General features: G+C 40.9%; 1 protein-coding gene across 1 annotated transcript; it reads left to right on the forward strand.

The window, feature by feature from the left end:
• The first annotated feature begins 5,921 nt into the window (after positions 1-5,921).
• Positions 5,922-11,351, forward strand: LOC122769079 (tripartite motif-containing protein 16-like). Its single transcript, XM_044025394.1, has 4 exons — positions 5,922-5,937; positions 6,498-6,610; positions 6,696-8,307; positions 10,921-11,351. The coding sequence occupies exons 1-4, from the start codon at positions 5,922-5,924 to the stop codon at positions 11,349-11,351; spliced, it is 2,172 nt and encodes a 723-aa protein (XP_043881329.1).
• Positions 11,352-12,326: the final 975 nt, after the last annotated feature.

The raw sequence follows: 12,326 nt of genomic DNA on the forward strand, positions 1-12,326 counted from the left end.
GACACCATGACTCTGCTCCACACAGTCCAGACCACATTCACTCAGCCTCTCTATGCTGGAGTCTGGATTGATTTACATGGAGACACAGCAGATTTCTGTAAACTCAAAAAAAATAAACTCTGTGTTTAAATCTCTGACATCTCACTGCTGTGATCACCTGTCAATCATTGTGGGCGGGTCCTTTGGTTATCTCGTTGTGTTGATGTTTTGAGTTTGTTGATTATCTCAGTGCTTGTGATGACTTTTCTCCACATGAAAATCCCAAACTGGCCTTTTTAAGTATAAGTACTACAAAACGTTACCATTGTGGCCAAAAAACAATTAGAACCAAACAAAACGGGGCTTTCATTTTGAAAATAACGCTTTTAATGTTGTAACGAGATCTGACTTCCTGCTTAAAGTTATTACTAACAGTGTCAATTTAGTGTCAGCTTAAATTTAGCTTAATTAAATATACTACATATATCTGTTAGCTATATATACACAGAATATGCTAACAACATATATATATATATATATATATACATATATACATGTATATACTGCCAAATGAGTAATTGTTTAAAAAATTGTGATTTTATTTGGGAATTGGGATCTTTGGGATATTTTAATTATCTTTACAGGTAAATATCATACATAATAAATAAATGAAATAACAGTAAACCCTCTTCAGCTTGTTTTTAAAATGAAATTAATCACTATTTAACAGAAATGATTTGGAAAGTGAATTAACTGTCAAATAAAATGGGGGTTTTTTGTATTTATTTTTAATTATTGGAGTCCATTTTGTTAAAAAGAACAACATTAAAGCAGGGAAATCCCATTTCATTGCCATTTTCGAAAATACTGTGTTGTCCGGCTCTTTGTTTCTTACTTTTGTTTGAAATGTGTCTTTCAGTGTTGAGCCCTCAGTGTGTTCAAATGTTTATTCTAAAAATAAAAAAATAAAAGTGACCAAACTACATCAATCTAGTCTTCAAAAAAATGTGTATTTATTTTACCCACAAACAACAACATTAAAGTGTAATTATGTCACATAACTATTATCTTAAAGTTAGCCTATCTATTGTTAGCATAGAGTTAGCTAAATGGGTAAACACAAGTAAAATGATAATAATAATGTCAGTGAAATATTTGTGACATTAATGAGACAATGAAGACGTCCGTGTGTCTCCTGTCTGTCCGCTGACAGTCACCCAAAGAAGAGACTGCAGTGAACAGTGACTCAATTTCAAGATTCCTTCAGGAGTGCACAGTTTGTTCGTCGTGACGTTTTTCGTATTATGTGTGTGCTTGTTGAACAAGTGGGGTGATACATGACTTCTTGTCCACTGAAGTCGTGAAGGTTTGAGTAAAGTTTATTCAGTAAACTTACCGCTGAAAACCTGTGAAAGACAAAGTACATTTCTTTCTTTCTTTTCTGAGGTTTAATGGTGGTTGGCAAACAACGATTTGGTACATTACTGCCACCATCTGGTATGGAGTGTGGTTCGAAATGTTAATCCAGCTGAACTATTTCTTGAAAAAAATAATAATAATAACAATAATAATAATAATAATAAGAAGAAGAAGAAGAAGACGAATAGTAAATAAATAATAAATAATATATATATATTCTACTAATAATTATATCCATATATATTGCTATATTCACAGATATACACACTACAAAACAAAAACAAACACCTATTTACATATAAATACACCTATTCATACACACACTCACACATCCTATATCCTCCCAATCAACCTTGTAGTCTTAAGAAACTGCATTAATATTTTGTAGCACTCACTCCGGTTCTTGCTCTATACCTCTACCAACTCCCATTTCTTATCAATGTCTCTCAGCTTTCTAATCATCACTTTTCTCTCCCTTTGATATTTCTGACATTGTGTAATAACATGATTGATGGATTCCTCCTGCCCACAGTGATCACATCTGTCTGTATTGTGATAAGAAACAATGTGTTGTTTAATCCAGTGTGGCCAAATCTGATCCTCGATATTATATTGTCCTCTTTCCTGCATCTTTCTGTGCGCCTAGCCACTCCCACTTTCCTTTGGATACTGTAAAACCATCTTCCTTTCCTCTCCTCCTCCCATTGTTTTTGCCATCTTTCCTTTAGTTTTTGTTTAATGATGCTGTGTATTTCTGTTTTGCTTAATTTTATTGCTAGATCTATATTATTATGTCCTGTTGCTGCTTTTGCCACCTTGTCTGCTATTTCGTTCCCTTTAACCCCAATGTGTGCTGGTATCCTTAAACATATTACTGTAAATCCCATCATCTGAATTCTATATAATGTTTGTTGTATTTCTATAATGAGGTCTTGTCTGCTTTCAGAATGGCTGGATTGTAAACTTATGAGTGATGAACATGAGTCTGAACAGATGATTGTTTTCAGTGGTTGTATTTCTTCAACCCACTGGACTGCTAATAGAATAGCAGTGAGTTCTCCTGTGTACACTGATACATTATCGCTTAATCGTTTCTGTTGTTTGATTTGAAATTCTGGTATGAAGACTCCTATTCCTGTTATTTGGGATAGGTTTTTTGATGCATCTGTGTATACTTGGATGCATCCATGATAACTGTCTATATAATCTTGTATTACCTGTGGGTTCTGGCTCTGCCTATCTTTGTTTTCCTTCTCTAACCATGTGAGTTCTATGGTGACATCTGGAAGAATCCATGGTGCTATTGTCGACAGCGGTACTGTTGGGCTAACGCTGTATTGGTCTACTGTAAGCTCTGCTGCCATCTGATTTATTGTCCATCCAAAGCTTTTTTTGTTTCCTTTCTCCTTTTCCCAACATGGTTTTAATGTGTCTTGTGTTGGATGATTTTGATTATGACCCTGTAGTCTGGTCCAGTAATTCAATGAGTTCTGTACCCTTCTTAATTCTAGTGGCATTTCCCCCATTTCTAATTGGAGTGCTGATGTCAGGGTTGTTGTAAAAGCTCCTGTGCATAACCTTAGTGCCTGATACTGTAGTGTATCCAGTTTTTTGAGATGTGTGCTTGCTGCTGATCCATACACCACACAGCCATATTCTAGCACTGATCTTAGTAACCCATTATATATAACCCTTAAAGCCTTCCTATCTGCTCCCCATTCCCTAACAACTAAACATCTCATTATATTCAATATTTTCTTACATTTGTCCATTAATTTTTGAATGTGTAACTTCCATGTAACTTTATCATCAAACCATATCCCTAATAGTTTAAAGAATTTCCCTCTCTCCAACTCCTGATTGTATAGATTCAGTTTTACTCTATCGTCTATTCTTTTATTTGTAAATATCATAGTCTTTGTTTTATTAACTGAGAATTTGAATCCCCATTTATATGCCCATTCTTCTAATTTCGTAATATCCCCTTGCACTTTTTTTTACAATGAAATCTATGTTTCTTCCCCTTTTCCAAATTGCCCCATCATCTGCAAATAATGAACATCCAGAATCCTTTTCTGTTTCATTATAGATGTAATTTATCATGATGGAGAACAATAACGGACTTATTATGCTTCCCTGAGGTGTTCCGTTTTCTACCACATACTTTCTTGAAAGTTTTTCCCCTACTCTAACCTGTATTGTTCTTCCTCTCAAAAAATCCTTAATCCATTTATACATTCTTCTCTTGACCCCTAATTTAGACAGTTTAATTAAAAGTCCCTCTCCCCACATCATATCATATGCCTTCTCTATGTAAAAAAAAACAGCCACTACACTCTCTTTGTTTATTTGTGCTTTTCTAATGTCATGTTCTAAGCAGATGACTGGGTCCATAGTACATCTTCCTTTCCTAAAGCCACTCTGGTATTTAGTTATATAACCTTTACTTTCTATATAATAAGTTAGACTTTCATTTATCATTTTGTCCATTATTTTACAGATGTTGGATGTTAGGGCGATTGGCCTATAGTTTTCAGGGTTAGTTTTATTCTTTCCTGGTTTAGGTATCGGTATTATAACAGCTTCCTTCCAGCTATGTGGCAATTTCCCACTCTCCTAGGCTTTATTATATAGTTCTAATAATTTCCTTTTTGATGGCTCACTAAGATTATTAATCATTATATAACAAATTTGATCTTTACCTGGTGCTGGCTGGGTCTTGTTTTTCCTTAGAGATCTATTTAATTCTGTCATTGTAAAAGCCTTGTTTAATCAATCATTTATGTTTTCTTCCTGTTGTAAAAATTCTTTATTTTCTGCTATTGTATTTTTTCCCCCTCTTTTCCCTTCCATTGACGTTTCTCGCCTCGACATTCTGGTTCGCGTTCAAACTCTGGCCTCTCATTGGACGAGAACAAAGGAAGTCGCCCGGTCCCCGGAAACGGTAATACTTGGGGCTCTAGCGTGAAGACTATGGCCGTTTCTCAATACTCAAGTTAGCAAGTATGTACTTGCTTACTTGGTAAGTATATACTTGAGAAGTACGCTGGGAGTATATACTTGCCAAGTACGGGAGTACACAAGTATGTGGTTGTTTCTCAATACTCAAGTATGCAAGTATGTATGTATTGTTCTGCTGTTTGAATGGTGGCTGGCGCCAAGTGCTGCAGCCTCATTAGCGCCACCTACGGTGTTGATCAATGAACATATGAAATACTTTTAATAAATGCATATATATGTTGTTATTATTTTTACATTTTAAATATTTAACTTCATTTCTTAATTTATTTCTATTAAAATATACAATACAAATAATACAATGTGGAAAATAGATAGAGTACAGCATTGAATAGTGTAGTGTAGTGTACTGTATATATGTGTATATATATATATATATGACGTGTACAAATATATACTACTCTACATAGCTGATATTTACATATTATATTTAAGTACAGATACAATGACCGTGCGACTTTAATATAAATCTAACATTGAAAGTTGAAATTCAAAAAAAAAAAATAATATACAAACTTTCAAACCATCAGGTCAAAACGTTTCCATTAAAATCAAAATAACACGTCAACAACAAATCTATGGATCACACCGAGCATGTAATGACAGCGACGTCTGAGCCAGCGGATCATTTCATCAGGACAGGCCGAGGTAACGCTGCTCTGTGCCGGGCACAGTGAGCGCCGAGCGCCCACAGAGGTGGAGCTGATCACCTCCGACAAACGCCGCTGCCAAACTATAAATACGTCATATCTTCATACACAAACCACCCACATATTTGAATTCTAAATGACTAATTTCTCGCCTCAAATGATCTTAAAACTTTGTTCTGGGACACAGAAAAATATTTATTTCAGATTTATATTTCTATTATCTGCTGCTATGCTCCGCCGAAATGTATTCTGGGATACATGGCCACCCCAAGTACGCTTAAGTCACCTCCGATGCATACTTGGTAAACATGGGCGGAGCGAGAACACTTCCGGGTTTGAGAACCGTCCTCGCTGTTCGCTTACTTGAGAATTGGAACAGCACTTGGACTGAGGCTGATGACGTTTTCACAAGTACGGGGGTACGCAAGTACACACAAGTACGCACAAGTATGGATATTGAGAAACGGCCATTAACTGCTATTAACTCCCAAGAAAGAAGGGGAATATTTTTGTTTTTTTCACACACGGTTTGTCTTCAAAGAGGAAGAAACTACAGCATCTTACGTCTGGTTAGCTGCTGCTGCTGCCCTCTGTCACGTCCGCATCGCCTGAGCTCCAGCTGCAGTAGGACGGAGAGACTCGGCTGCCTTCACCGGGGAAACGACCTCGTCGTCGCCGCCGTGTAGTGGTCTCCTCACAGCGGTTCACGGTTCTCACGTCAACACAGAGACAAAAAAAGGGACACGAGTGCTAACCACGGTTTGTTTGTAAGTTTTTTGTATATGTCAGCAAAAGCTGACGCATTATTTTATTGAGCTTGTGTGCGCGCGAGACAGGGGGCGGGCGGGGGCAAACATGGCTGCGGGAACATGTACGGAAGCGTATTAGGGCCGCATGTAAATGTGGCCCTTATACCCTTACGTAGATTTATAATGCGTGTACAATTAAAGTATTGTTTTTATTTTTACCTGTTGAGTCATTGCTACCCAGGGCGGGTCGAGGCTGGGGCACAGGGAAACTTTATATAGAGTCACTTCACCCCCAAATAAATACATTTTTTTTGTTTCTTTACTAATTTCAAGAGATGAACATGTTATTCGTTCATCAGACAGTGGCTCTTAGATACATGTCTCATTCCCACAACAACAGAGGAACTCAAAGTCACTTCTTCAAAGGAAATAAAATCCCTGCACTGCTCTACACTGTGTTTCTGTCAATTATAACAAGTTTTATGAGTAAGAGTAAAACAAAACTGGTCAAATTGTATTTCAACTCTGTAATAGAATGTGAATTAAACAAACCCAGCAGCATCATAACGATTATAAGTATATTCTTCAAAGCTTCTCTGAAGTTTATAAGGGAATTATTGTGGCCTTTGAATGCATGAAAAGCAGAAAGGACAATAATGATGATTTCTTTCTCTACCTGCAGGTGAAAGAATGCGCCGGTTTCCAAAGAAGAGCAGAGGAAAAGTACGTAGCGGTCGAGTCCAGGAGACTGGACAAAGAAGCACAACAAGAGACAGAGAGAGAAACTCAGATGAGGTTTGTGTTATTGATTACTTTCAGTGAAGAGTATCTGACGCTGACATTGTTCTAACGCTTTCTGTTCACTGTGGTTGTTTTTCAGGCTCTCTCACAGAGAGTTCAGCTGCAGCACGAGAACTTCTTTTGTCCAATCTGTCTGGAGCTTCTGAAGAGACCAGTGACGACTCCCTGTGGACACAACTTCTGTCTGGACTGTATTAAGACCTACTGGGATGGGATGACGATCTACAGCTGTCCTCAGTGTAGAAAGACCTTCATGCCGAGACCTGAACTAATGAAAAACACCATGTTAGCAGATTTAGTGGAGGAGCTGAAGAAGACTGAAGTTCACACTGCTCCTGCTGATCACTGCTATGCTGGAGCTGAAGATGTGGCCTGTGATGTCTGCACTGGCAGGAAATACAAAGCTCTGAAGTCCTGTTTGGTTTGTTTGGCCTCTTACTGTGAGGAACATCTCCAGCCTCATCATCAGTCACCTCCATTTAAGAAACACAAGCTGGTGGAGCCCTCCAAGAACCTCCAGGAGTACATCTGCCCTCTTCATGACGAGGTGATGAAGATGTTCTGCCGCACTGATCAGCAGTGTATCTGTTATCTCTGCTCTGTGGAGGAACATAAAGACCACGACGCAGTCTCAGCTGCAGCCGAAAGAACGCTGAGGCAGAGAGAGCTGGAGCTGAGTCTTCAGCAGAGACTCCAGGACCGAGAAGAAGATGAGAAGGTGATGCATCAGGAGTTGGTGGCTCTCAATATCTCTGCTGATAAAGCAGAAGAGGACTGTGAGAGGATCTTCACTGAGATGATCCAACTGCTGCAGAGGAGAAGCTCTGATGTGAAACAGAATATCAGATCCAAGCGAGAAACTGAAGTGAGTCGGATCACTGAGCTGAAGAGAGGAGATCCTAAACTGAAGCAGCTCTCGCTTACACACAATCACGCCCACTTTCTCCTCAACTACCGCTCACTGTCAGCTCTCAGTCCATCTGCACACTCGTCCACCATCAATGTCCAACCTCAGAGATACTTTGACGACATGATCGCCGCTGTGGCAAAGGGCAGAGGTCAACTACAGGACGTCCTGACTGATACGTGGGCAAACATCTCATGGATAGAGACACGAGTGGATGATTTACTGCCACAACCAGAACCAAAGACCAGAGCTGAATTCCTCAGATATTCACAGGAAATCACACTGGATCCAAACACTGCTCACCGATGTCTGTCCTTATCTGAGGGAAACAGAAAAGTCAAGTTCATGGAGAGAGATCATTCTTATCCTGGTCATGCAGACAGATTCACCGATGTGAGGCAGGTCATGAGCAGAGAAAGTCTGACCGGACGTTGTTACTGGGAGATGGAGTGGGACGGGTTGATCGGAGTGAACGTTGCATTGACGTACAAGAACATTGGCCGAGCAGGGAGATCGGAACAATGTGACTTTGGCAACAACGACAACTCGTGGGCTCTGGTTTGTTTCCACCACGGCTGTACCTTTATTCACCGTTGCGTCAAAATGGAAGTGTCTCGCGGTTGGTCCTCTAGAGTAGGAGTTTACCTGGACCACAGAGCAGGTCTCCTGTCCTTCTATGGAGTCTGTGACACCATGACTCTGCTCCACAGAATCCACACCACGTTCACGCAGCCGCTCCACGCTGGAGTCGCGCTTCATTTACCTGGAGACAGAGCTCACTTCTGTCCACTCAAGTTTCACGAGCAGGACTTTAAAAAAAAAAAAAAACCTCTCTGGTCTCATTTCTGTGATCGCCTGTCAATCAGACACTGTGGAAGGGTCCTTTGACATCTCCTGGAGACATGTTTGGGGGGGGGCTTTAATCTATTGTCAATCTGTTCCAAGAGTTAACAAAATAATATGCAAAAAAAGTTCAATTACAGAGAAACAATTTAAGTAAAAATAAAAATGACTTGCATAAATGTGTTAATATTGACTTAAACTGAGGGAAAATGTAAATCAGTTTGTTCCTCTTTATCTTTGACTTCAAATACTGTAATATTGAGCCTGTTCTGTCATGGAGCCCCCTAGTGGTCACAGGGATGAGGTTTTCTTCTCATTTTGTCAAACTGTCACATTTAATGTTTTATTTTTTTCTGATTAAACTAAAAAAATGATAATGTTCATTTTTATTTTCTGCTGGTTTACTAAATAAATACTGTGTCAAATACTTGATGTAATTGTCCTGTGTGTTTTTAATATACAGATATATTAACCTTTATAAAAAACACAAAATTATTATTGAAAATCAAGGTTATACATAGAAGTGTGATGTGTTCAGAGTTATTTTCAGCTTGGCCTCGTTGCAGGAGACTCAGCGGTTACAGCATCTTGTGTTTGTTCATCATATTTTCATGGGTGTGTTGGTTGCTTAGCAACAAGGGGTGGTATTTCTGAGTATGGAGAGAGGGAGAGTGAGAGCAGACGAATGAGAGGATGAAATTTAGTTTTGACTTTCCACTTACGCTTCATCTGCACATTTTAGAAACTTCTTCTTTTCCTTTTGGCTGCTCCCTTCAGGGGTCGCCACAGCGAATCAACCTCCTCCATCTCACCCTGTTCTCTGTATCCATCTCTCTCTCACACCAACTAACTTCATGTCCTCTTTCACTACATCCATAAACCTTCTCTTTGGTCTTCCTCTGGACCTCCTGCCTGGCAGTTCCAACTACTCACTATCTCTGTACATGACCAAACCATCTCATTCTGGCCCCTCTGACCTTATATCCAAAACATCTAACATGTGCTGTTCCTCTGATTGACTCATTCCTGATCCTATCCATCTTCGTCACTCCCAAAGAGAACCTCAACATCTTCATCTCTGCTACCTCCAGCTCTGCTTCCTGTCTTTTCCTCAGTGCCACTGTCGCTAGACCATACAGCATCGCTGGTTTCACCACTGTCTTGTATATCTTTCCTTTCATTCTGGCTGATACTCTTTTATCACACATTATCCCTGACACTTTTCTCCACCCATTCCAACCAGCTTGAACACGTTTCTTCACCTCTTTTCCACAATCTCCACTGCTCTGGACTGTTGACCCTAAATACTTAAAATCCTCCACCTTCTTTATCTCCACTCCCTGTAGTGGAGATCATCACCTCATGGTTCCACCTGGGTTCCTCTCATTCACACACATATATTCTGTCTTGCTGCGACTAACCTTCATTCCTCTCCTTTCTAGAGCATATCTCCACCGAGCTTTTCCTCTACCTGGTCTCTGCTCTCACCACAGATCACAATGTCATCTGCAAACATCATAGTCCATGGAGATTCCTGTCTAACCTCATCTGTCAGTCTGTCCATCACCACCGCAAACAAGAAGTGACTCAGAGCCAAACCCTGATGTAGTCCGACCTCCACCTTGAACTTCTCTGTCAAACCTACAGCACACCTCACCGCTGTCTCACAGTTGGCATACATGTCCTGCACTATTGTAACATACTTCTCTGCCACTCCAGACTTCCTCATACAGTACCATAGTTCCTCTCTCGGCACCCTGTCATAGGCTTTTTCCAGATCTACAAAGGCACAACGCAGTTCCCTCTGACCTCTGTATTTCTCTACCAGCATTCTTAAAGCAAATACTGCATCTGTAGTACTCTTTCTAAGAATGAAACCATACTGTTGCTCACAAATGCTGACTTCTGCTCTCAGTCTAGTTTCCACTACTCTCTTCATTGTATGGCTCATCAACTTTATTCCTCTATAGTTACTGCAATTCTGAACATCTCCCTTATTCTTAAAAATGGGCACCATCACACTTCTTCTCCATTCCTCAGGCATCCCCTCACTCTCTTAGATCCTGTTGAATAGTCTAACCAGAAACTCTACTGCCTCCTCTCCTAACTTCAGCTTTACTAATCTCTGCTACTTCATGGTTCACAGTAGTCACCTCTTCTACCCTTTGCTCTCTTTCATTTTCCTCATTCATTAGCTCTTCAAAGTACTCTTTCCATCTTCCCATTACTTCTGTGGCACCTGTCAACACATGTCCCTCTCTATCCTTAATCACCCGAACCTGCTGGACATCTTCCCCATCTCTTTCTCTCTGTTTTGCCAACCTGTATAAATCATTCTCTCCCTTGATTTCCAAACGAGCATACAAGTCATCATACGCCCTTTGTTTGACCTTTGCCACCTCTACCTTTACCTTGTGCTGCATCTCCCTGTACTCCTGTCTGCTCTCTTCAGTCTCCTCAGTGTCCCACTTTTTCTTTGCTCACTTCTTTTTCTTTATATACTCCTGCACTTCCCCATTTCACCACCAAGTCTCCTTATCTACTTTCCTTCCAGATGACACACCAAGTACTCTGCCTTCTGTTCTACCTGCATACTCTGCCTTCGTAGCCGGTCCAAGATGGCTCTCTTCAGCTGGGCGAAGTTGTGACAGAGAAGCTGCTGGCAGGCTGTGCGTGGCCAGCTGCGCCACCCCAGTAAGCAGGGGAAGCAGTTGGACTGCCCTCTCCTCCTCGGGCCACCCACACGCCTCCGCCATGCCCTCGAAGATGTCCAGGAACGCCTCCGGATTATCCTCCGCGGTCATACGTTGTAGGGCGACAGGCGGAGGCCCTACAGCCCTGGGTGGCCGGGCGCTGCAGCAGCTCCCACAGGAGAGCACGGTCATCCTGCTGGGCCGCCGCGATGTCTGCAAGGACCTGGGACTGCTGCTGCTGAAGTGTGGTGGTGCTCTCCTGCATCGCAGTGAGGTGCTGAAGTGCCAGTGACAGTGGCGTCTGTCCTTCAATGGTGTCCCTGTTCAGGAGCCAGATGTGAGCTTCCCCACTCACAGCTCGTCCAGAGAAAGGAAAAAGTCGGTATGGTGGTGGAAAATAATCTTTAATTTTGGTCCAACAGAAAAAGTCCACCAAACATACAAAAATAAATGCTGTCGTAGTTGCTCTCTCTCTCACTCTCTCTCACTCCTGCTTCCTCCTTCCGGACCCAGCCTACTGCAAGAGACCAGAACCAGGTTACAAGTGTGCTTATATAGCTGACTGATTACCTGATTCTGTCCAGCTGTCTGATCTGCTGGCTAGGCCACTCCTCCTCTCCTCCAGCAGTCGCCACTCTAACCATACCCCACTGCCACAGTCACTATGCTCATGCCTCTTCTGCACATTTTAAAAACAAAATAGTTAAAAAATTTTGTTCAAAGTTGAGACACGATTCATTGTTTCACAGCTCATTATTCTGTTAAAATGTTGTCTGTTTAAGTCTATGATATCTTTAAGAACAAGTTCTTTATCTCACTGTGAGACGGACAGACTCAGGAAACTGAAGTTTGTAAACCACTCACACACCAAGTCCATAGAGAAAATCAGTGATTTTAACATCACACACAGGAGTTGTTTATCCACTGCTGCCTCCATCACTAAGTTCAAAAGTCTTATTTTGTCACCTTTGCTTTTAAAATTCTTCATTCCAATATATTGTAGTGACACAAAGTGACCACATGAGGCAGCAGTAGATCAGCAGCTCCTGTGTCCCTGCGAGCTAATATCACTGATTTTCTCTATGAGGTTTGGTGTGGGATGGAGTTCAATGTGACTGTTTATAAATCTGAACGACATTTTTAGACTGTGTGTGTATGTGTGTGTGTGTGTGTGACACAGAATTACGGGTAAAGACAGGAGCAGCGTTGTGTGTTGTGCGTTTAATTTCCCTCCAGCTGCCCATGTTTGGTCTGGTTATGAAAGGGT

Source organism: Solea senegalensis, linkage group LG1 (assembly GCF_019176455.1).
Source record: "Solea senegalensis isolate Sse05_10M linkage group LG1, IFAPA_SoseM_1, whole genome shotgun sequence".
Lineage (NCBI taxonomy): Eukaryota > Metazoa > Chordata > Actinopteri > Pleuronectiformes > Soleidae > Solea > Solea senegalensis.